Below are 26333 nucleotides of genomic sequence, written 5' to 3'. Positions count from 1 at the left end.
AAGGGCCAATGATTATGCCAAATATAACATGACAGTGATAGGAAGTGCCAGAAGACACAAACCAATTCACCTTCACTAATTCAGTTTTGTCATAGTCTCCTCAATGCTGGTAAATGCACTGACTGATAACTGCGTAGAGTTTTTCCAGCTGCAGAATGGTGAACTTCTTAGTTATCACGTGTGATGTTCTGAAGATGTAGCTTACGAGAGCAGCCATACCAAATGAAAACGTTACTGCCTCACAACTGCCTCTCATCAAAGGCTGCTACAAAAAAAGCTCTCAGGTTTGTGAGAAGTGTTTCTCCCACGTGCTTTCTTTAGGTTAACTCTATGAAAGCAACTTGGGGTATGATGAGGTTACTAAAAACCCCCACAATGTTACCTTTGAAATGCATTAAGATGTTTCTAAAGAATTGACTTTTCAGATACCAAAAAAGAGATTGGGTTTAAAGCCTTTTTGTCATATACAACAGACTATACAGCACCTGACTGCTTCAGAAAAACACATTTCCAGAAGCTGGAAAATGATGAAAAAGGCTTATCAAAGAAATATCTTTGATTGTTTTCTTTTAAAGAGAGGTACTTAAGTTACGTAGAAGTTTGTATCTGTAGTGTTTCCAAAGGCAATCCCAGCAGTATGTCACATACAAATACACTGACAGGACAAAAAGATAAAAGCAATTAGAGGACTTTATTTGAGCTTTCTTTATCTTAAAGAAATATATCTTTATATAAATATATATGTGGAAGTTACCTTTAATGAATTTTGCAGTGAAAAGGAAACAGAGCAAGAAGTCATTTAGTCCAAAATCAAGAGTCACTTGGAGTATGTGAAGGCTGCAATCTCTTTTTTCATTTCCTAAAGAGAAAAGAAGAAAAACTAGCAGTTAGCATGAATAAAATCCGGGAGAACCCTGTTTATTTCTTTGTAAGAAAGAATAAATAATGTGCACATACAGTAGGAGTTTGTTATATTTAACAAATCCACATGCTACCACTATCCCAACACCTTGCTATTCCCACTAGCTTCAAATGCATCCTTTCACATCCAAAAATCACGTAGGCAAGAGGGGCTGTATGAGTCTGTATCCGAACATCCAGCTTATTCAAACTGAGTCAATACTGGGAATCCCTGGCTGGGACCATGGGAGCTTCTGGAAGATTTTTCCTGAGTTCTGACAACTCGGAAATTGTCTCAGTCAGGGAATCTGACCACTAGAATTAAACGGTCACAGGCAGGAATCTCTCCATATGTCAAACGAAGGATGCTCAAGCCCTGCTAGTTAAAAAGAGATTATGGTGAGACGAGAGAAAAGCCTCGCGCTCCTGTTATGTCTCACACTTCCTGTCTTTTCAAGAACGGCATGACTACAAAGTATTGCCACGTTTGACTGCCTGCAAGGGGAGAAAGAGGGAGCCACAGACTGAGAAAAGCACCCTCCTTCCATAGCCCACAGCCCTAGAAAGCATCTGGAGAAGAGCTGTTGACAGACTGAGGTGAACTACTTTGCCAGGGTGGACCTTCAAGTTCAAGGCTTTCCCTACTAAAAGGGCCAATGATTATGCCAAATATAACATGACAGTGATAGGAAGTGCCAGAAGACACAAACCAATTCACCTTCACTAATTCAGTTTTGTCATAGTCTTCTCGATGCTGGTAAATGCACTGACTGATAACTGCGTAGAGTTTTTCCAGCTGCAGAATGGTGAACTTCTTGGTTACCAAGGTGACAAAATGCAACAGTTGCTGAAGAAAAAAGAATGAGGGAAATACAAGTTTAGACTTCTAGTGCGAGATTCTTTGAACAGAGTTTTCCATGTTTTTGGAAGATAAACAGTAACTACAGAAGTGACATCCTACTTTTTCTACTGTAAAATAAAATACAAGTGACACTTCAGAGACGGGATTCAGTACCTCAGAAGCTTTAACTGGAGAAAATGAGTTAATTTTTCATACTTCACAGAAAAGGAAAGTTTAATTTTCAGACAGCATCTTATTACTAATCGATGATCTTCATTCCAAATCAACTGCTTCCAGAACAGCAGGGAATGACACAACCCACTTGGTTACAGAGCAGCAGCCACTGCTAAGCCACTATTGCTTTCCATCAGAGAGCTGTGGCTGCCATGCAAGGGTGCAGTAACTGGATATTTGGAAGCCAGGCTGCAGATCTTTTAGATACAGCTGTGCCATCCTGAATGTGGAGTTACTGCTGGTAGAGCTTTGAGTTGGAACAACAATTATCATTCAGCCTCAAAAATTAAAAGTCAGGAAGAGAACCCAGTCTCCTAAAACTTAGTTCACCAAAAGCAAGAAGAGCAGTCTACACCTGGCGTGGAAACTTGACAGTCATGGTCCATCACAGGCTGAATTATTTCACAAATTATGTATCCTTCCCATAAATTGTTTTAATGTGCATCAGTTAACAACTGACTTCAGTTACAACTGCACATGTAGCTACTTCAGTATTAATAAGTAAAATTAGACTTACTTTGAGTTCAAAGTAATCCACAACCACTGGCTGCGTGGGACTTTCCATCGCTTTCTCAACACCCATTGCCACTTGCTCTTCTCCCCCAGAGTGCCTCACACAAACTACATGGGGCACCCGCACATCTGCAACGACAGATTCCTTTAGTCAGGATTTCTGTTTATCTGGAATACAGTATTAGTGAAGTATCCTCTACCTGGAATACAGCCTCTCTCTGCAAGGACAGACACAGGACTGTTACCATTTTTTCCACTGAGAAATAATTGACTTTTACTTTCTTCCTGGCAGAAGTCACTGCTCCATCAAAATGGGAAACAGACACTCAAAAAAAAAGCACTGGAGAAAAAGGCAGGGTAAAAACAAGGCAAAAAAGATACCATCCTGTTTCCATCACAGTGCTGCGTGGTGTTAGGAAACACATCTCCCATTGTGATACTCATATAATAAAAGAAAGTCAGCAGCTGCTTGTCAAGTTTTTGAATAACAGACTTCAGAATCAAAACCCCAGCAGCTGCAGCAGAAGGGGAGCTTGGCTGGCAGAGCTAGAAGGGCAGCACCATTCTGCATGTTAACTTTAGAGATACAACAGAACTAACAGAATGGAACTGAAGTAGGCTGAAAGCTAAACAATTGTGTAATCCTCCTCAGGGAGAAAAAAAAGAGCTAAATTACCTGTTGGACCAGCTGTATTTTCATTCGCATTTTTGTGTCGTTCCTGCAGGACATTTTCATTCTCTTCCATTAAAGAATCCTGTGTGGACTCCCCTTCATTGTGATCTGTGGTAGAAACAGGTCTTCCTGTTTCTAACTCCTCATCACTCTCTACTTCATTTTGCTCTTCTGGAACTTTATTCTCTTTATTGAACTGAAAACTCATCCTCTTGTTTGCGATATTCGAATGCACTTTCTTCTTTTTGCGTTTTCTGTTTTCCATATCTACAAAAAGGGAACAGGAAACGTAACCCAAAACATGCCCAAAAGTTTTTTCCTTCTAAATCCAGCATCCTGATCATACACGACTTTCAAGGAAAATGACCAAAGGAACTCAAGTACCATTCTCTCTCTCCCACATCTGTTTAGAGACTAAAGAGCTGCACGTTTGCTGTTAGATTTTAAAAAGGCAGCTACAGTATTTCATTCACAAAACCATCAGCTTCAAGATCTTAAGAGCAGCAAATTCTTACTTTGGATAAAAAGTATTGCTGCAAAGCAAAGTTATTAGATCAAGTTGCCATCTTACGATGTGAACAGATATGGATGCACAGAAAAGCATTTGGAGACAAGCCCTTCAAATCTGTTCTAATGCAGTAAACTCCGTAAGTTAAAACACATAATGGGCAGAGTTAGAGACAATTTGAAGGGAGTATTTGCTGAAGAATAAATTGTGCATAAAGACAAACACCTCATCAGCTGATTCCAGTAAGCTCATGTAAAACAAACTTCCCATTTCTGTCTTCCAGAAAACCCACCATTCTTTGCATACACAGAGCTGATGGGTGAAGCTGCTGGCAAAATCCCCAGTCATGCCAGTGAGACCAGCAAACCTCACACCATGTCATGCACTTTAACTGAATGAGGCTCAAGCCACTTTGTTTCTTGGACAGAGCCTTGGGCGACATGGTCTAGTGTGGGGTATCCCTGCCCATGGCAGGGGGTTGGAACTAGATAATCTTAAGGCCCTTTCCAACCCAAACCATTCTATGATTCCATGTTCCTTTCACAGGAAAAGTGAGGAAATAATGATTCTTCCTTTGCAGAGCTAGTATTGCTCCCCTGGTTTTTCCCTTTTCCCACATCAATTGGGAATTACAGTAAGAGGTGGCATACAGTTTAGCAGCTGAGGGCAGGGAATGGAAAAATACTGTTTCGTATAACTGAAAAGTCATTGGGGATTCAGAAACTGCCACATACAACATTTCTGACTTCAAGAGACTTCAACATTTAAGAGCCATTAAACGTCAGTGGGCAACAAAGGCCACAGTCTTACAATGTAAACCAACCACTGCACTTGAACTTCATAACCGTATTGAATGAATGCATTTATCTCATACAGGGGAGCAAACTGAAAAATGCAATGCCTTTGGCATGAAGAACCAGGCATCACAGAAACCTGCTGAGCCCCAAGAATAGAGAAGATAGCAGTAGCATTAGCACCTTCTCTAAGGAAGCGTGAATAAAATACAACTTGCCTTTAGAGTAGGGTGTACTGAAGCCTACAGGCTCTGCTGGCACCTTCAGTTTATCACTATAATTCGGGTCCGTTCCCTTACTCTCAGCAACAGAGTTCTGCTTTGGCATTACATGGTAGTAAGATGGAGCATACTTTGAAGAGCTACAACCTTGCAAGAGAGAAGAGATGACAAAGAATTGTGTTGTGCACTGTTGGTTACAGAGACTAGTCTTAAAAACCCTTAGTGTCAAAACCCATACCTCTTTCCTTACGAGATTCTTGTATTTCTTCACAGCATCGTTCAAAATCTTTATCCATTTCTTCCCTCACTATGGAATATGCAGTGTCCCTCAGAATACAAGCCCTGTGCCTAATGAGACGATCTGAAATTTCAACAGTCAGAACTGAGCATTTTTTACCAGCCAAATACATCCTCCATTTCGATTACTAAGACAGAAAGATTTTGCTCTTCTCACAGGTAGCTTCTGAAGGGTTCTCTCAGAGAATATTTTCAGCATAGCAACATAAAAGTTCATTATTAAAGCAGAAGAGTTACTGATTAACTCTTCTGTGACAATTCCACATCCAAGTATTTTAACGCTACATTTACAACCTGGCAAGCAATGCTGCTCTGTGGATGTTTCAAATGATCTAATCCCATCTCTGCTGGCCACAGGTGACATTCATCAATTTATACGTTTTAACTTTTTCCAAATTAGGGATAAAAACACATCCTCACCTCCAGGCTCTTTATCTGGGTTGTATTCTAAGGCATTGCTACAGATTAGATCAATGTCTTTTAGAAAGTCTCTTGCAGTTAGGTACTGGTTTAAGTCAATCTTGGACAGAACTGTTGAAAGGTCCATGGGGTGTTTGATAACCGTGTTATAATCAGGTACCTACAAATGAAACATACATGCTCACATTTAACACAGTGTCTCCCCAGATTAATGATTTTAATGAAGCCGAATAGAGGACTTCTTAAAACCCCCAAATATTTACAACGCATACAAAGATGCATTTAACCAGATAGTTTCAGTTTACATTTAACAGTTAGTTCCTTGAAAATGGAAGGGTTATTTTGACTGGCTTCAAAGAGACAGACCAGTAGAGGGAAAAAATGAAGCAGGGAGGGAAGAAGCATGTGTGGGCAGAGAAAGGAACAGACACCCGGAGTAGGAATCACTTCCCCACAGGAAAGAAAACTCTCACAGAAGTCACCCAATATTCTCTTTGCTGTTGGCAGCAAGAAAAAGCTTGCAAGAATTGCACCTTTCAAGTATCTGTCTTAAGCATCTGCTTTAGAATGAGCTACCTGGACCCAGGGGTGCAGATTTCTTTACTCAGACCATAAAAGGAGCCTAACAACTAGTTCAGATGAGGACATCTGTTTCCACGATTTGAATAATACAAACCAAGTAGAAGTAAAGGGAAAGAGAAGTCAGTAGAACAGGAATTTGCTGAAACACAAAGCTCTATTAAGACTACAGCTGGCTTGGAAGTATATCTAATTTACCTCCTCTGGGTCAACAGGCTTTGAAAATACTCTGAAGCGTCTGTCAATGACAAGTCTATGAGTCACATCCCTTAGGAAAATCCTGAGTTCACACAATGTATCCTCCTCCTGCTCCTCCAGCTGCCTTCTTTCCTCCTCTGTCAATTGTCGAGGCTTAGGTGGTGGTGCTACAGGCAGTTCTTCCAATGGACGGCAAGCTTAAATGAATAGTAAAGTTTCAGTCAATTTATGGTACTCTGATACAAGCAGATGAAAAATTACTCAGAGAAAATTACCACCAAAGTAACTACTGTACAGCTATGAATTTAGGTAGCAAAGTTTGTACGCAGAATACTCTCACCTGCGCTGGGTTTGGGTGCAGGAGGTTTAGCAACTTGATTTACAATTAAGTCCTGAAAAAACATTCCTCTTTCTTCCCTATTAGGCAAGTGGATTTTGAAAACTTCTTCATGGCTGTCATTAAATAAGTCTTTGATCTAAAGCATATGAAGAAAAGATATTTTAGATATAAGGCCACACAAATGCACGTTCTACTCTAAAAAGATGAGTACCTGTTTAAATGAAGCTAGATAATCACCTAGATTAGATAATCACCTAGACCTAGCTAGATAAGGAAGAAAGGGTGGTGAGGCACTGGAATGGGTTGTCCAGGGAAGCTATGAATGTTCCATCTCTGGTGGTGTTCAAGGCCAGGTTGTACTGAGCCTTGAGTGACATGGTTTAATGTGAGGTGTCCCTGCCCATGGCAGAGGAGTTGGAACTAGATGATCTTAAGGTCCTTTCCCACCCTAACTGTTCTGTGATTCTATAAGGGAAACTGAAAAGTCAATCACTTGGCCCTGAAAGGCCAGATTTTCACAGGTTAGCACAGCAACTAAAAACATCTTCTTTGAGGAACACCTCTGGAGTTGCAGCTCAATGAAAACACCATCTGGTACACTGATGAAGTGGCGAGTTATCGGTCAGCTGGTGGTGAGGTGTTGTATTCTCTTCCCTTGTTATTTCCTTTATCATTATTATCACTGGTGGTATCAGTAGTGATTTGTGTTATACCTTAGTTACTAAACTGTTCTTATCTCAACCCGTTGGAGTTGCATTCTTTTCGATTCTCCTCTCTGTCCCTCCAGGAGTAGGGGGAGGGCAAGAAAGGGGGGGAAGTGAGCGAACGAATTACCTGACTGGGTTTAAACCACGACAAGAAATTGAACAAAAAACATTCAGAAAAGTATGGCCAGAAATACCTCTTTTGGGAGATCCGCGTGACACACATCAGATGTTGCAAGCAGCAGAACTGGAGCAAATGTTGGAATGTTCTCCAGTAGTGTTGTAAAAGTAGCTTTCAGTGTCGCTCCAACAGTCTCCCACCATGAATGGATATGTGGGATATAAATTATACTGGGTGCCGTTCTCTGAGCTTCTCGCATCAACTGGCAAAATGAAAGCTTGGATAAGAAAACTAAACCATGGGCCAATAAACAACAATGCATGAGACCAGATTACGTGTGTTGGAAGACCACAAGCCATTGCCTACGAATTGTACCTCAGTCACAGAAGACAACATGCATCTACCGTGTGAGGGAAGTGGGAACAGTCCTTTCACATGACAAATTCCTCCATGCACCCTTTCAGATTATCACTATTCAGATATCCAGATGATCAATATTCAGAATATCAATATTATCAGTATCTGCTTATATTTAATTTTCCTAGTGAAGAGATATACACCTGTGTACAAATGTCAGTGGATTTTAATACTTTGACTGCATACCTTGCAGCACTAGAAGCTGCCTATGAAAAAAAAGAGTAATGCTTCTTTTGCCCCCAAAACCTCCACTGCCCTTTAAGTCTAACAAAAAAAGCAGCTACAAGTGCTTGACACGCAGTCAGGCTGATGCAGAGCCATCTACTGGGAGCACAGGTTCTTGTGAGGCAATGGAAACAACTTCCTGGATCCCACTGAGACCAGCAGCATTTCTTGCCATAGAGAGGGGTTTATTTGCAGCACCTCCCATCTTCCTGAGCTGCTACAACATCCTCACTATTTAATTTGGAATGGAAAATACGACCACATATAATAAACTTATTTGATATCATCTGATCTGGAAGAAAAGTGCATTTTTCATATGGAAGTAAATGTAAGAGCACATTCAAACCAGGCTGCCTCCACCAACAGTGAATTTGGCTTACTTTACGAGTTTAGAAACAGTTCATGAATGCTATGAGATTAAAGAGGGGAAAAAAGAGATACCTGTGCACATGTTTCTTCTGGTGAGGTGCTGCTTGCCGACAACATACATAGGTCTAGTGTATAAGCTGGAAACTTCTCCAGGGCGTGTATTACTGCAGGTGCCAAATGAGAAGTTTGCCCGTATCCTGGCTCTCCCACTAGTAAGAACCGTGGCCTACAAGATGTTGGCTGGTAATAAACATTTCTAGAACAGTAAGGAAAAAAAAAAAAGAAGCGATGAATGTTAAGAAAGTGACAAAAATAACTGACCCAACAAGGATGAAATCAATCTATTTTGCAACTGTTGGCTTATAGGACTTTCACATTAAGCTATCAAAAGGTTCACAAAAGCTTAGCAGAGTAAAGGTACAAACTGCAGCCATTGTGTAAGTTCTCCTCATAGTGTTTTAACAAACCATTTCTCAGTTTCGTTCCTGCTACATAATTTGCTACGGGTTTAACAATCTTGGAAGGCAGAACGGCAAAAGATGGCTACACAAATCCATAGGTGGCTTTTATCTAGAGGGACAGACAGCCGAGTTCATCAGTCTTGAGTCTTTCAAGCAATACGATGGATTAAATTAACACACTCCCAGAGTCTGTGGACCATTTTTGACTTGGGAAAAGAGGGCAGGAACATTCACTGTGATGGGTTATGGCAGCAAAATGCTTCATCTACCACCCTCACACCAGAACTGTTTCCAGATCCAGCCATATTGACAACATAAACATAAAGGGGACAAACATCTACCTGCCAAACTTGAGGAATTTTTCCGGTTGACTACCAGGTGTTTTCTGAGTTGGATTATCTTCAAAGATCAGTGGTGATTCTTCATCACTGTCAATCACATCATTTCTTAAAGCGGGATTTAAACTGTCTGAAAGACAAGAGAGGTTTGTTAACTTTCCTGAATAGGCTGTACCTTGCTCTCACATTAATAGAGCTTCTAAATCAGCACTGGAAACCACTTATCTTGTATTTCTGCATTTAAGGGCACTCACTGCTATTTTCTGTAGAGCTCATTCTACCACAGATCTAAGGAGATTACACAGGTCTTGTACAAAGCTGTCCCATGTCCCATGATTTGCGTAAGATATTCTCTCTGCATTGGTGAAAACTTGGAGGCTTTTCCCTTAGAACAGAGAGGATTAGGAACAACCTCTGTAGTTCTTAAACACATGAAAACCTCAACAAGGCCGATTCTTTCTGGAGCTGGACATGGGGAAATGAAGTGAATGCCGTGGCCACAGACTTCCATTTGTCTAGGACTAGCAAGTCAGAACATACAGACCAACATCTTCTATATAAGGCTCCTCAAAGATTCCTAAAGAAGATAATGGAAGGTGGACAACAGAAACAGGATGCAACTACCCATCCCCTAGCCTCTCTGCTTTTGTTTTGATGGTGGGTTTCTGTCTCTGTTTTAACACTGCAAACGATCTACCAGCTCCACTGGGAGGATGGATATTCTGCATAGATTAGCATAATAAATTATTAATGGATCTCCATTAATCAGGATTGGAATGACTTCATCGATTTACTTGTTCTCACCAACAGACTAATCCTGATCAAGGACTGTAGCAATAGGACAAGGGGTAATGGGTTTAAACTGAAACAGGGGAAGTTTAGATTGGATATAATGATGAAGTTCTTTACTGTGAGGGTGGTGAGGCACTGGAATGGGTTGCCCAGGGAAGTTGTGAATGCTCCATCCCTGGCAGTGTTCAAGGCCAAGTTGGACAGAGCCTTGGGTGACATGGTTTAGTATGAGGTGTCCCTGCCCATGGCAGGGGGGTTGGAACTGGATGATCTTAAGGTCCTTTCCAACCCAAACCATTCTATGATTCTATGATCACAGCTGATGCAGTCAGGAGTGTGAACTTACGTATGTTATGCAAGCCAAACCCCAAGTACACACCACTAAAACATTCTGATCTCACATGCAAGTGAGCAGTGTGATCCATGGACATATCAATTAAAAGGTGATGGTTAAAAGTTATGACAGCGAAAGCAGTATTTAGCTTAAACCACTTGTATTGTGATACTGACATGCTTCAGACCAGAATTAGAAGCATTTCTGCAAAAAAGCCTTCTCCCCCCCACTGAAACATTTCTCTTGAAAGAGGTGCCTCATACATTAAACCTTAGATCCAACTCTACAAATGATAAACATGTTGGCTGCTGTCCGAAGTGGAGTGCTCTAGTAGAGAACATACAGTTCTCCACTGTGTACCGAGAGTTATTCACGGCTCCCACCCAGCACCATGCACGTGTCTGATCTAAAATTCTACTGCCATTACAGCCGAGAGGTTGATGGCACAAATCAGCAGTTTCTGCTTTGGCAGAATTTTACCAAAGTGGATGTTCTCTATATACCTTGCTGTTGGTCCTTTAGTGCAAGCTCTGCATGGGGAAATACTCTCTGCAAGGCTTGTAAAAGTCTTGCTAGTGTGTTTTCAAACAGTGGTTTTACAATAGGTGACAGTGCTCGCCCAGGTGAAGCCACAGCCCTCTGTGAAGCTGGAACAGTCTTCTGCATAGCCATGACAAAATCCTTTGCTGTTATCTTAATAGAAGCAATATCTAACTGCAGTTTCTCACTACTTTTGTATATCTGAGGATAGCGGCGGCGCAAAGCACAGAGCGCAGCTTCAGCACATAAGGATTTAATATCAGCACCACAGTATCCTAATGAACAAAAGAAGAATCAAATGTTATGTCAGTTTCAGGCAAAACAAAAGTCAAGGCAAAGGTTTCTAAAGTGCAACAACTGGAAGACTTTGTAGGCAGCCAAAAATTAACATGTTAGAGAATTTAAAGTTACTGCATTGCAGAGAAGATGTTACATGACTGATATCCTGTGCTTATGAAACAGCCACGACTTTGCTCCTGAGGAATATCTCCCAAACCCAGTCAATGTTCTGAGAGACACAAAAAACTTACAAAAAAGGCAGCATCCGCCTTTGCTTGCTCCCAAGGTGTGGAGCTGCCTCACTGCTTTGCTTAGCAGCAAGGCACAAGAGCTCAGGTACTGCCTGGTACAAGCTCAGATTTCTCAGGACTCAGTCACACGCAGTAACTCACTTGGTTTTCAAACCTACCAGTACATTTTTCAGCCAGCTGTTCAAGAAATATGTCCAGTGGCCTAGGAGTCCAGTCTCGTGTGTGAATCTTGAAAATCTCTTTTCTGGCCTGGAAACAAAAAGGGTTGCATTTTAGTTGCATCCTAAGTTTACTTGTATAAAAAACCCCACAAACAAAACAAAAGCCAAACCAACCACCACAAAACCCCAGAACCCCTTACATTAGTGCAGATACTTCTCTGCTGCTCTTCAGGTATTTTAAAGTTCAGTTCATGTGCTCTTTGCTTTTTCAAGCAGGACATTTAGTAATTCTTAACCTGTCACATTAAATTCTTGTTTCAGTGCAGGCCCCCCAAAAAAGACATTTGTAGCTTCCCTGAAAACGAGGTTTCCACAAGTATAAGATCTAATGATCCTGAGGAATAAAAAAGTAGTAAAAAACCCCAACCTTTATCTGCAAACAGAATGTTTCATCAAAGAGAATTCTCTCAAAACTCTGCACAATTTCATGCTGACAGTCTCATTAGTTCATCAGATTTGCTTTTCTGCCACTTTACTCAAGGAAAACAGTCCTAGCACTATGTTTCAAGTTGTCACAATTACTACAAAGAAGAACAGTATTTAGGACTCAAACTACTGTCACTGATCCAGAGAATGACAACCATTGCCCATCTTTATCTCTGATCTCAGCAGGACTTTCATTTAAGTATTTCCTCATACAGAGATTAGCAAAAATGCACTTTTTGTGCACATCATTTCTTACATTTTCAAGATGCAACAGCAGTGATCTATAATTAATTCATGCATTAATTCTTTGTTATCTTTCCAGCGAATAGCAGCATCCCATTGTCTTGACTGGCCAGAGCGAAACGAAAACTCATGATAGAAGTAACTACTTGAAATCACCTTATTCATAGATATCCAGTATCAAATCTGCCCTCCACAATACAAGGCAGTCTCTCCAAGCATCCCCCTCTTTTGTCTGAGTTGTACAACACTGATTTTGACTTTAACTCCATTGTTAGGAGGTGGTGTTAACAAAGATGGACTTTGCCACATTAGCAGTAAGGCTGAGTTGAAGTTCTGACCTCTTTATTTGGCAAGTTGAAGAGGAACTCCCGATCAAAGCGTCCGGGTCTTCGTAAAGCCGGATCTATAGAATCCAATCTGTTGGTGGCTCCAATCACCACAACCTCTCCTCTGCTGTCTAAGCCATCCATAAGTGCCAGAAGTGTCGACACAATAGAGCTAACAGAAAAATACAATTTTCATTCACTGGTTTAGTAACTTCTCTTATATTCCACATGACCTTATCCAACAAGCACTCAAAAAGGGCAAGCTTTAGCTGAAGAGATGCTGATTAGTGAAAGGCTCATTTTAAGACATAAACAGATAAGGTAACACAGACCTTGTGCTGATACCAAGCTTCACAAAGTGTTTTCTATTACTGTTTAAAAATGACCTGACATATTAGTGCTCTGAGTATCTAGTTTCTAGAATAAATCTATGTGTCACAAACTTAAATAGGTTGTGGTCTTCTCTGTAAAAAGTTCAAGCAACTTCTATGAAGGCACAAAAAATGCATTACCTATGAATTTGGTCTTGTTTGCTGGACCTCACAGGAGCAAGACCATCTATCTCATCAAAGAAAATAATTGAAGGACGCATCTGGTAGGCCTAGAATGCAAACACAGGAATACTGACATAAGTAAACCAGCACTCTTGTAAGGAGAAAAAGCATGAAAAACGTTATGGCTGGAAAAGTCACTGGAACTGGGCTTTTCAGACTAGCACCAGGGATCTTTAAAGATTAAGCTAATGGAGTAAGTGGCATGATTAACAGAAGACAGCGGCTTATGTCAGCCACAGAGATGGGTGACAGGAAACAAATCCCACCAGTAGTTTCTACAGCTCTTTGACAACTACCAAGAACAGTGCAGGGACTCAATTCAATTATAGGTTCTGGAAGCAAGCTTCCACTGTGAATTTAAATGGCCATACTTTTACCCTGCATCTGTTTCCCTCTGATCTAAAGCCACCATCTCTCGCCTTTTGAAACCTTTTTTTGGTGACTGTTTGCAGTTTGAGGGGGTTGCTGTGTGAGGTACTCTCATTTGTTTCATCTTTCCCAATAAATCTCAATATTTCAAACCCATAAAAAACCCCACAGAAATAATGGAACTCAGTCCCGTTTCAGTGGAAGGAGCTGACAAAACATGAGAAAGACCGAGTCCTTACAAGCATTGACAGCAGAAAATTACCATTACCACTTGGACAGAACACAGGGCATGTTTCAACCTCACCTGATCAAATAATAAGCGAAGCTGTCGTTCAGACTCCCCCACCCATTTACTCAGGCAGTCAGCACCTTTTCTCATAAAGAAGGCTATTCTCCTGTCACCTTGGCTACATTCATTAGCAAGTGCACGAGCAACCAGTGTCTTTCCAGTCCCTGGTGGACCATAGAACAGACAGCCTCTGCAATTAAAACAAACAAAACCCCATAAAAGATTCACAAAAAGAAGATTTTTGTAAGAAAACATCATTACAATAAAACGGTATTACAACCCCCATCCCTAAAACACACGACTCTTCTCTCCTAAACAAACCACAAAGATAGCAGTAACACTTGAAGTCTTGTGATCCTACACAATTCAACAAGGCAGCAAATGAAACAAAGAGGATAATGCATATGCACAAAACCTCAAGAAAAGATCCTAATATCCCAGAAGGACACTTCCAAAACTGGTGACAAACTAATAGGGGTGGTTACAGCACAACTGAGCCAAGCAAGAACAGACTTCACAGATTCTGAGACTGGGCTAATTTATGAATCACAGGTTCATTTTCCAGTGCTACATTGAATATCCATTCTCATTTTCACACAAGGCAAGGTCTGACAGTAAAGCATTTAACTCTCCCTTAAAAAGCTTTGAAGTTACTGGATTTGGTCTCCCATTGCTGATGATAAACAAGGAGGAGGTCCAAAGCTGGGTACCTATTCTGAATTCCCAGGTAGATACAGCCTCAACAATTTTTCAAGGCAAGACACTTCTAGATACATTCTCACCACAAAGTAAATCCCTGAACCTACAGACATTCTGGATTCTATCCATTGTTAAGAGATTACTTTTTACTACTGCTAATGAACCCCCATCATCACTGTTGAAAATTCTAAGCATGGAAGGTAGCGCAGTTGAATATTCTCCCCAAAATAGGTGAACTAGAATCTATTGTTTTGAACAATGTTTGTTACCTTGGAGGCTGGATCTTGAATCTCTCAAAGAATTCTGGGTACAGCAATGGAAAAACGACCATCTCTTTTAAAGATGAAATGTGGTCAGAAAGACCACCCACAGCATCAAATCGTACCTAAATTCAACACAACACATTTGATATGTTAAAAAAAGCTACAGCCCCCATAAGAGTCCATCATTGATTTTATGTCAGCAGAAAGGAAGTGTTTGGGGCAACTTTCAAATTGCTTGATAGAATACTGAAATCCAATCCAATTGTAGAGGGCCTGCTGGAAACCTCTCACTGACACCATGACCCAGCAATACTTACTGAACAATTGATTTGCATTGGATCAACGTCAGCCAAACTTGCTCCAATTTTCATTCGATCCTTGCGAATGCCCTTTAGCTCATCTGGCCGGAAGTTTAGTGGCAGACACCTTATTGGAATGAAGGAGGAAAAAAAAAGTGCTTTCTAACTTCAGATGCAGCCAGAAGATTTCTGCTTTTAGAATGATGGCAAGTGAACGCAGAAGACTTTGTAAATGAGCATAAACTTCCTAAATAGTTAAATATTTGTGTAAATTGTTTTACATTTCATGTACATGGATAACTAAAGGAAAATGATCACTCCAGAGATGAAACAGTTAATTATTTTACCAACTCTTAGTACTTAGGAATACCCATGCCAGCCAACATGGTAGGTGTATGAATGCAATCTTAGAGAATAACTTCTTCCATGTGGAGTATGTGAACTGACCTTGAATTGTGTGATGGAAGAACCTCCCCACAGAACACACTGACACCTTCCAAAGACTTTTTGCTACTACATTCAAAAAGTTACAGCCTATAGGGATACTTATTTCCATGTGGATTAACATTCTAAAGGCTTCCCACCATTACTGGTCCTTCCCAGGGATTTTGGGATGTGTGTGCCACAAGACACACGTCTGAAATAGGCTGAAAACCTATTTGTTAGATTCTTATTAAAACAGTTTTTCTAGAGCTTTTGTTAAGTAACAAAAGCTCCATTATTTTGTCTCCTTATTACATATTCTTATGGTGGTTTTCTTTCTGAACAAATTACTATGCAGCACAGGAGCAGTACAAGCTTCTATTTCAAAACGAACATCAAAGTGTTCCTCTCCCCATTCCCACATAGAAATCAAATCACTGATTAAAACCTAACAGACTCCTCCCACCCCTATTCTCCAATTTCATTAACCTTCTTAAATTTCTGTTACGGCTGTGCCTCCTACGCCTCTCAAAACGCTCTTCATCATCATCAGATGAGGAGGAAGAGGATGTGGAACCATTGCTGTGGACCGCGTGTTCCCGTCTGCAAACATTTAAACAAGTGAGAAAATTAAAGTACTAAGTAATATCAAAATTTAAGTGAATTCTATCTAAGTAACATCAAAAGTAATATCAAGTAATGTAAAAATTTAAGCGAATTCTATCTCAGAATTGACTTAGAGTTCTCTTAAGTTTCTAAAGCATTGTACTTCTTATAAATATGATTTCAAAGGACATCACATGATTTCCCTTGTCACAGAAAAATGTTAGGGAAAGGGAAAATGTTAAACTATTTTGCCAAGAAACTTCATAAACAAATTACTTGTTTCAGTCTCTCTCACACACACAAATGGAGTTTCACTTTGCATTATGTATCCACCCCGAAACATAGACCTTTTAAACTTACTTAAAAGTTTGGCTTCCTTCCCTAACAGTCTGCTAACAGATGCTAAATACCATGATCAAATCTAGCAAGAGATGGCATTCTCCATGCTCCAACTGCTTACAGGATCCAAAACTCCCTTGTCATGACTATTGCAATTTATAGTTTCATTTAGTATTTTTCTTGCTTAAGGGTGGTTTTGTACAGAAGTATCAACTGCTTCTGAAGAAAAAACAGAATCAGTATTCTAAGTGATTACAAAAAGATCTGTTAATACTTCCATACAGGCTCTCCCCTCTGACAATGTTATCTTCAGTTTTAAGAAAGTAAGTCGTATCCTTCAAGATTAAACAGTCTTGAGATTTTCAGAGGAAGATTCTGGCTTCAATTCCAGAATAAAAGAATTACAGTTACACAACCTCAGCCACAACCTTTGTCATCACCTTATCACTGACCACAAACCTGCATTTTAAACAAACCTAATAGCTAATAAAAAGTGTATCCTGTGCCCCAGTATTTTTCTTTATACCCTCAGACCCACAGCAATAATCATGCTATTCATCTGTAATTACTACCAATCCAAAGCCTCTTGAAAGCATTATTCAGGGATGTGACTGGCAGCACTACTGATAAATAAGAACTATCACTAACCATCACCAACCTGTTATTATTTTTGCAGCAAGAGCCTTGCGACTGAGCATTTGCAAATGAACATGTCTGTCTGACAGGTGAAGACTGGCCCGGAAAATACATCTTACGTTGTCTTGGTTCTGTTGAAAGCAAAGAATTTAGACTAATGCTTCAAAAAAGTTGAACAGGAAGCAGGACAGTGAAAGAAGCAGAAAATGTGACCTGTTCTACCCATGTCTAGCTTCAGGGGAAATCTTGAGTGATTTAGGGGTGTGGGTGGGTTAAATCAGTGCACAATAAAAGTGAACCACTCCTCCCACCCCGCCCCCTACAAACAGGAGAAATGAAAACCTCAAGAGTAAGATCATCCAGTCTGTTCAGTTACTATTCTTTCAAGCATACACAGGTCATTTTTTTGTCATTTAATAGCAAAGAAATACAATGAGCACAGGCTACATGCATTTAATAAAATTTACTTGTAGAATGAAGGTAAGAAATTGAAATACAAATTGAGTGTGTACAGATTTGCATTACAAACCAAAACCAAACTCACTTATATGCAGGAAAGCAGCTCATAAGAGAAACTGCATAACTTACTTTCCAGCGGCGCTTGGTAGCGCTCCACAGTCTTCCTCTGTCGAAAGAAATAACGCTTTCGAGTGTGTTCACCATCTTCATCTTTCTCTTCACTTTCATCTGATGAAGTTGCTGTACATCAACATTAAAACATTTAAATGCTGTTGCAAATTATATTTAAAACCGCACTACACAGATGCCTATCAGTTTTACTACTACCTTCATATTAATGACACAATAGATCTGAGAACATGCAAAACCTGAAGAGCAATTTACAAAGACACATTTCAGCAATTACAAAGCACAGAGGAGCACAGATACAGATACTGTTCTGTCCTTGCTCCAATTGCTGGTGACTGCTCATCAATCTCAGTAACAACAATTGTGTCATCTTGCCTAGCCAAGATGCAGCTGCTGTGAAAACCACTACTTCAAGAAGTAATTTCTGAGAAAGTGTTTCAGGGAAGTATATTTCATACTCCAGAATGGCAAGACTAACATGGTAATGTAGCTCCAAGTCCTAGCTCTGCCACAGATCTCCGGAGCAATAATGGGCAAGTTATAGGTTTGAACTTCCCCAATCAAAAAAGTAACGTCCAATGTATACAGTTTATGTCACTAGCTTCTGTAAAGTAATTTGAAGGGGGTTTTCATAAAAGACGATAAGAATGCAAAACACACTATCTTCTCCCCCGATGATCTTCATGCTAGGGAGCAGCTTTCCATACACACCTGGTAACCTACCTGAATTCCTGAGAATTCTCACTGTACCACTAAAACCCTGCACATGGTCATGCTCCCGCTGTAGCGGGGTCATTCTTTCTCATTCTGAGTAATACCACCCTTTTCTTTCGATTCCCACTTGTCCACAGCTACCTGTTGCACCCATTTTTTTTACCTCTGAATATCTGTTCTGAGCTCACTGCAGCACAGCCCTAGAATCCCTAACTATGGCTTGTCATGTCAAGAATAAGGACTTTTTAACTGATGAGAAATCGGGTCATCCAATTGCTTAAGACAAGGATTTGGCTAGAGCATAGCAGAGAAAATTTAAACCAGAACTAACCTGCAACAACCCTTTGCTTATCAGCTTTTTTTTTGTCAGATCTCGGGATTTTTTTCTTTCCTCGGGAGTATATACTGAGATTTTCCTAATTAAAAGAAACAAGAAAGATCAGTCACAAGTATGCAGAAAACCTGACATGGGCATATTTGGTTTCTCTTTATGGTATTAGGGTACTCCATATATACAAAAGATAAAATTAGGGTACTGGAGAAGAGAATAGGAACATCATTCTGGTACCCAGGATTAGGATCAAGAATTCCTCCTCCAAAATAGGGTTTGGTACACATGATAGTTAAATACTTTTCTACATATAAAATCCAATGTGTATTAATTAATCACAGTAATTAATCATTAATTATCAAAGAACCTGGCAGAAGCTAGGAAAAAGCAGTTTCTAGAAGACAAAAAAATTAACCATATGGGCATTTGAGAGATGATGTACAAAGTACTATGGACAATTCCAGTTTCATTAAACAAGGGAATTCGGATCTATAAAGGAAGGCTATGAAGAGGTTTTAAAATGAAGTGCCTGTCATTCAGATGGACTGCAGAAAAAACTTGATTTAATAGAGCAAAACCAACCAGAGAAAATAGGATTGCTGTATAGAATTTTAGCACAAGTTCCTCTAGGGACAGAGACTACTTAAGCTTACAGGCAAGGCTGGAAAAGAACAAACACACATCAAACATCAATGAATTCAGTGTTTCGTAAGATTTAAGATCCAAGCCCTGAAACAGCTGTTTGTAAACAGCATTCATTCAAAAATCGTAAAGCAATTCATAAAGCACAGTATAAGACATGCATTTCAGGGTATCACTGCTATTTCATGTCTTCTGAGGAAGATATTTCCTCCACCCTTAGAGTCCATTTGTGGCATGACCACTAACACCAAGATGTTAAATTATAATTACAGCAAAACCAAGTGTTATTTTGGACCACACTATTCTGTGGAAGAAGTTATTTCAGTTAAATTAAAATGACAAACTAAATGTTTTTTCTATGTGAAACACACTACTTAGACAAAAGAATAGTAAAATAAATCAGCATCTACATTTGTGTTGCTGAACACTCCCAGGTCTTCCATCATTCGCCGTCTACGCATCTCCATGTCATCCATCTTTTGCAAGACGGCTTCTGCAGTACTAACATAAAAAGTTGACATGTCAGAGCAAAGACAGGCAAGTATAAACCCCCAAATATATCCAAGAATACACATAATTGGTATGACATTCTAATACAGTACGCACAAAGCAGAAGCACAGACACTCAGCCAAGTTCTTAAACACTACTTGAAAATTAGTTCAAATGTTTACTGGTTTAGAGCAGATGTAAGAACAAGCGTTTGAGGATTTGCAAACAAGCTCTGTTTCCACATTTATTTTCCCCTCTCATTGATCACAGTAAAAATAAATCTTTAAAAAGTCTGTTTTAGTAAAAAAAGTAGAATTCTGAAGATCCTAGTAAGATAACAGAAATTACATCAGTATTCAATAGCTCTTCAGCTGCTCTGCTTCTGCATGATAGCATTAAGTCATTTTTAGTTCACAGCCTTCCTCAGACAACAGGTTGCTTATTCTTTTCTTAACTGTAATTTAAGTTTCCTGTCGATTTTCTGTGGCTATAGATATTGGAAAAAAACACCCTGCTGCTGTTACACTTTGCAAACCTTTCCGAGCTGTGCCAACATATCACATACACAGGGGCATGTAGGGAGGTCTCAGCCTAACCACTGAATCCACTGAGCTCTTGCTGCCAGGACTAGCAATACCTTTTTCTGTTGTCAAAAGGAGAAAGCCCCTAGCCAGTGTATGCCATAGCACAAAGGCTGCTAAAAAGTTTCATGTCAGTGGCTTTGTGAGATGATGGAAAAAAAAACCACTTACTTTGTTATAAGTTTGTCAAACAATACAGACTGATTTGTAGTGGTGTAATGACTTTGTTGAAGCCTGCAGCTTCGGCGGACCTCTAAATCTCCATTTTGTTCATGGACATGTTCTGCAGCTTTTGCCTCAGCTCTGGTCCTCAGTGTCCTGGTGACTAAAATGCGGTAACATAGAAAGTATTTTGAGACATTTAGAAAATGCATCACTACCTTTATTTCACCGCTGCTCCAGTAAACATAAAATCTGCAGTGGAGTGATTTTTTCTTTAAATACTGAATTAAAAGTTAATGTCATGGTGACAACACCCAACTTCATTATGTTTAAACTTTACTGTTTGATCTACCTCTTTGCATAAAACTCATCAGAAATTCACTATCTTTGAGATATCCTCACAGCTTCGGCTGATTTTGGCTAAGAGTTCAGATGTTTCTAGGGCCAAGTTAAATAGGCAGAGTAATGAAGTGCGATCCTCCTCAGAAACTGGGCTAAAAAGGAACCCTATAGAATTCCTGCTACTTACCTTCTTTATAGTCTTCAGTTTTCTGTTTTGATTTCTGCTTTGCCAACTGCCTATATTAAGAAAGAGGACACTGTATCAGAATTACTGTACGGAAGTATTCCTAACATCCTACCATATCATACTGCATCAGAAAGTTCCCCCTCAAGACTGGGGAACTTCAGCTGGTTTATGATCTCATGCTCCCAGTCAGGCAGAGCAAAGCCTGTGGACCACAAGGATCCCAAGTCTGCTGTGTACACAGTTGCTATGCGCCGAGTTCTAAGCAACCGACACCCCAAAACATTCTAAGGCTGAAGTTCTAATGGGGCACATATACCTTGACAATCAAAGTAGGGAGAGCAACAAGGAGCTGGGAAAAGATGCAGAAGACTTGTACTACGAAGAGCAATTCTAGTTCTAAGATACAGGCACTCGTTTTAACATAACCATATTCCCCTGCAGGCTTCTGATTTATCATGATGTGACTCACTGTACATGCTTTCACTTTTCATTCTATCTATTCAACAGAGATTGAACACCCAAAAATACAGTACCTCGTTAAGTGTCTTCGATTGGTATTTTCACTTAATATCTCCATGCTTTTGTCAAAGCTAGAGTCCGAACAGGGTGGCATGCTTTTTCTCATTGATCTTAAACAGTGTCCACCGAAACATTTCATTTTGGTAGAGGAATACTCCTAGCAGAAGAAAGAAATAACATTTATATAAACCACGTATGTTGAGCTGAGAAGGCAATTTTATCTCATTTAGGCAAGTTTTTTCTGTAACTCTTCTGAGTTACAGTGCAACTAACAGTACCTAAGTCTTGGACCACTTCAAGGTCTAGGCCAGGGACACATCTGCACTTGAGGTAACTGGGAGGCCACACCATCTAGAACCAGTTACTGATTACATTGAGGGTCTGAGAACATTTACAGAGGGATACAGTAGTAACGCAGTAGGTATGTGTGCACACATGTGGGGTCTAAATACCAGCAACTGGAGCAGGACTCACCCAACCAGCCCCTGGGGACACCTAAGCATCGGGGACAGGTACAGACAGACTGAATGCCTGACACCATCTACCACAGGGGCCCATGTTACATATATAAACTTATGTATGTGTGTGTATTATCCCACTAATGGGTTTTCACCCTGATCAACCAGAGAGGGAAGAAGGATCATTTGCACTCTCCATAGAGCTTCTAGATTCAGCTACTCCAAACATACAACAGTTTCAAGTAAGAACAACTTTTTAAGTCAGAGGCTGTACTTCTACATACATGATCACTTGTGAAATTCGACTCCCAGGTTGGGAGTGACTCTGGAAAGTTTAGCTTGCTTTAAGTCTTAAACTCTAAGTCTTGGGCCTCCCTGCCCTCTAGGGCTGTATCCCATGAAACTTTACTAAGCAGGTTCCTGAAGAGGCCAAAGTCTGCTCTCTTGAAGTCCAGGGCAGTGAGCTTGCTACACACTCTTCTCACTGTCCTGAGGATCTCGAATTCAACCATCTCATGATTGCTGCAACCAAGGCTGCCCTGGAGCATCACATTTCTAACCAGCCCTTCCCTGTTGGTGAGAATATTCCTTGGGAGCAACTTTAAAGGTTTTAACATCAGTTAAAAGATGATTGCAGTAATACATTTCACAAATCTCTGAGCCAAAGGCCAGACTGAAGGAAGAACAAACACTTTGAGAATGTCAGCACAGACGTTAGGAAAAGCCCAGTATAGCGACCAGGGAAATCTTTCTATGTGCACTTACACACTTGCTCACTATTGTCATGTATTTTTAATGCAATGTTCACCATGTAATATCTGTGATATTTACTACCCTTTGTATGTATTTTTTACCTTAATCTTGGCTCAAATTAGGACACAGGCAAAGCAGTAACAGTGCATATTGCTAACTGCGATCGTCCTCCATTTGTAGGAAGGTATCCCAAGTCAGCAAGGTGGCAGACACCAAGAAGCAGCCAGCGAAGCAAGAGTAACTAACGCTTATCAACCCAACCAGGCTGAAAACACACACTTAAGAAGTAAACTCAGAAGCAGCAAATGGCTAAACAGCAAAGATAAGGCAGTTGGATTAAAGAGTTTTGTAAAGTATTTCAATTTTTGTAAGCATTTCATATTTTATTACTTTCCTCATCCTACAGACAGCAATTGGCAATTGTTTCTAAAAAGCCTCTGTACAAAAACTCTGTTCAGCTCTCTAATGTCTGAGGAAGTAACTCTGTGTTGAAGTACTACCAAAACAGATAAAGGTCCTTAGGCAATAAGGCTGTTAACTCTGATGCTGAGATCCCTACACAGATGGGTCATGAAGGCTTAGCCTGGAAAAACAGCAGTTTCCACTTTGCCCAGACAAAAAGGGCCTCAAATACAGGTCACACGACAGCAATCTTGTTCACCTTAGGGACTTACACCAGGGTTATACACCTATAGACACACAGCTTTCAATGGGACACTGATCACTTTGTACCTGCCATGGAACTGCTTGGGACTGAAAACTTGGAAGAGAATAAACCCACAGATGTTGGCTTACCTCAGACTTCCTGCTGTATGGCCCTTAGTATGAGTGAAAGAAGCTGACTAAAGATAAACCCCTTGCTGGTATTAGAAAACTTCAAGAGCTGCCACTGCCAAGTCCTTGCACATTAACAAGACAGGAAAGAGGCATTAGGACCTGAACATGCAATTAGCATCATCATCATTTTATCATCTAGGGCACTTCTGTCTGTCTCTGCACTCTAGCAGAGCCTGACCATCGTACAAATGAGGTAAGAATGTGCCTCGAAGAATGGGAAAGGTCTGCAAAACGGAAAAAAACACAACCAAAACAAACCAAAAGATAGAAGAAAATAAAGAAACAAAAGAACAACCTCACAAACAGTTTCACAATGAGGATTCTGCTTTGGTTTTCAGTGAAAAGTTTATAGCTAGCTTCCTCATTCTTCTTCTCCACACTGAGAACACAAGCCAGCCACTTTACCTGCCTGGCTCTGCACAGCCTTTGTGTGCCCACGTGCAAAAGGCAGCTGAATTCCCTGCAGCCTCTGACAGCCCTTTCTAGGGTGGACTGCAAAAGCAAAGTGGTGACCTTTAAGCAGATTCCATGTCAAAAAAAACAACCCAACAAACCAAACCAGGACCTAAGGATTTCTTCCTTATTAGCTCAGTATCACTGAAATTAAATAATGAGAATCCACACAACTGAAAATCCCAAGAGTTCTGCTGGAAGGAAAAAGACTCCATTACAAGCACCACTCCAAGGCAGGGCTTCAGTAAAGAGCAGACCTCTTCCAAGTTATATCTGGCCTGCCTTTATTTGTTATAGGAAGGCAGGACACCCTGAGGAGAAGAGCCCCATTTGGAAAGAGCAGAGAAGAGCTTTAGCTTTCAAATGCTAAATGCTTTCTTCAAACACACTTGCAGCCCAGAAAGCAAACCCCAACACTGGGCTCCATCAAAAGGAGATCCTGCCCCTCTATTCGGCTCTCATGAGACCCCACTTGGAGCACTGTGCAGTTCGGGTGTCCTCAACATAAACAGGCCATGGAGCTGTTGGAGCAAGTCCAGAGAAGGCTGCAAGGATGATCAGAGGACTGGAGCACCTCCCATAGAAAGACAGGCTGAGAAACTTGGGGCTGTTCAGACTGGAAAAGAAACCTCATAGCAGTCTTCCAGTATCTGCAGGGGGCCTACAAGGACGCTGGAGAGGGACTCCTCATCAGGGCCTATAGCAATAGGACAAGGAATAACGGGTTTAAACTTAAGCAGGGGAAGTTCAGGTTAGATATAAGGAAGAAGTTCTTTACTGTGAGGGCAGTGAGGCACTGGAATGGATTGCCCACGAAAGCTGTGAATGATCCATCCCTGGCAGTGTTCAAGGCCAGGCTGGACAGAGCCTTGGGTGGCATGGTTTGGTGTGAGATGTCCCTGCCCATGGCAGGGGGGTGGAACTGGATGATCTTAAGGTCCTTTCCAACCCTGACTATTCTGTGATTAAAACCAATGAACTTCTTAAAGTGAAATGGTTCAGTTACTAAAGTAGCAACATGGAGATGCAGACAGCATGGGCTACTTCACAACCCTCATAATCACATAATGTGTCTCTTCCACTGGGATAGATTAAAATTATCAAAAGCTCAAGTAACGTTTTCACCACTTCAGGTTACTCACATAAGTGCTTTAATTAAGTCTAAAGTAGTCCTGATCTCTAACCAAAGCTTTGTTTAGAAAGCTTCCAAAGTAGCACCGATAGAACCCTGACTAAAAAGCATTTCACGGGCACTTCAGGCCAGCTGGAACACGACTGTAGGTCCCGTGTATTCTGTGTTGAGCGCTGGTTTTGATGCATTTTTGTCACCAGAGCAGCGAGTTCTCCCTGTGAGCATTGCCACAACTACAGCACAGCCGTCTCGCGGGTTTTCCGAAGACAATTCTTTAGGTAACAAATTATATCCAAACACGCAGGCAGAGGCAACAGAGACACATGCCAAACCTCAATGCTATGGGCAGCTCACCCGGGCAGGGCCGCCCGGGGCGCTCTCCCTGCCCTGTCACCGCTCCCTGGAACAGCGGTCGTGCCAAGACCCCTGACACCTGTGGGGCAGAGGAACGGTGGGGACGGACCCGGCCGGCTGCGGAGAGCGGGTACGGAGACGACGACACCAGCTGTTTCCGCACACACGGCAACACAACCGGCCCCAGCCGCAGGTAACACAACCGGTGTGACACGATGAGCCATAGCTGTAGGGAACACAGTCAGCCGTAGCCGTAGGGAACACAATCAGCCGTAGCCGTAGGCGATACAAGCGGCCGCAGCTATGGGCTCTCACGCTAAATCCCCCTCCTCCTGTTTTTCCCTCCACATGACGCCGACCTCCGGTGCTTTCGCGAGGGGACGCGGCTTCCCCAGCTCCTCCCAACAGCTCCCAGAGGCTCATGGTCGGTACCGGCAAACACCTACCCGGGCCCACAGCCCACCAGGCGGAGCCTTACCCGGTTACTCACATCCTCGCCGGCCCTCCTGGTCCCCCTGGATCCCGCGGCCCTCGTGGTGACCGCGGAGGCCCCGGAGCGCGTCCAGATGCGGCGGCTGCTGAGGGAGGGGGGCTCCAAGGAGATGAACTCAGAGCTGGAGTCCAAGAGGTCGAAAGAGGCGCCGCGGCGCCGGCTATCGCGGGCCACTGGCCCTGGCGGACGGGCACTGCTGCTCCTGAGGACCACCATGGCCGAGCGGGCACCCTTCTGCCTCTACCGCTGCAGCCT

General features: G+C 41.4%; 1 protein-coding gene across 2 annotated transcripts; it reads right to left on the bottom strand.

Annotated features, from left to right (window-relative positions):
- Positions 1–672: 672 nt before the first annotated feature.
- ATAD2 (ATPase family AAA domain containing 2) lies at positions 673–26333 on the bottom strand. Of its 2 annotated transcripts, XM_062627062.1 has the most exons (28): positions 26064–26332; positions 21613–21755; positions 21080–21129; positions 20560–20713; positions 19728–19818; positions 18676–18760; positions 17631–17741; positions 17065–17173; positions 15951–16064; positions 15057–15165; positions 14746–14861; positions 13793–13967; positions 13078–13166; positions 12578–12737; positions 11508–11598; positions 10783–11094; positions 9157–9283; positions 8427–8610; positions 7420–7605; positions 6519–6654; positions 6179–6375; positions 5402–5561; positions 4923–5045; positions 4682–4831; positions 3165–3428; positions 2493–2617; positions 1619–1747; positions 673–859 (listed from the first exon to the last, which is right to left on the bottom strand). In XM_062627062.1, the coding sequence occupies exons 1-28, from the start codon at positions 26292–26294 to the stop codon at positions 818–820; spliced, it is 3963 nt and encodes a 1320-aa protein (XP_062483046.1). In that variant the 5' UTR covers positions 26295–26332; the 3' UTR covers positions 673–817. The 2 variants fall into 2 exon arrangements, with proteins under 2 accessions (XP_062483046.1, XP_062483045.1); XM_062627061.1 differs by lacking the exons at positions 673–859; positions 1619–1747; positions 2493–2617; positions 3165–3428 and having other exon boundaries at positions 4511–4831; positions 26076–26333.

This window comes from Pezoporus occidentalis, unplaced genomic scaffold (genome assembly GCF_034315485.1).
Source record: "Pezoporus occidentalis ecotype Australia unplaced genomic scaffold, CSIRO_AGI_Poc_V1 ctg3, whole genome shotgun sequence".
Classification (NCBI taxonomy): domain Eukaryota; kingdom Metazoa; phylum Chordata; class Aves; order Psittaciformes; family Psittacidae; genus Pezoporus; species Pezoporus occidentalis.
The sequence above is the reverse complement of the archived record's forward strand: the minus strand, read 5'-3'. Positions and strand labels throughout refer to the sequence as shown.

Coding starts and splice junctions, on each gene's coding strand:
- ATAD2 (XM_062627062.1), bottom strand. CDS start 26,294: ATGGTGGTCCTCAGGAGCAGCAGTGCCCGTCCGCCAGGGCCAGTGGCC. Junction 21,756..26,063: donor GCGAGGATGTGAGTAACCGG/GTAAGGCTCCGC, acceptor TTCTTCTGCTAG/GAGTATTCCTCTACCAAAAT. Junction 14,862..15,056: donor CAATGCAAATCAATTGTTCA/GTAAGTATTGCT, acceptor TGTTGAATTTAG/GTACGATTTGATGCTGTGGG.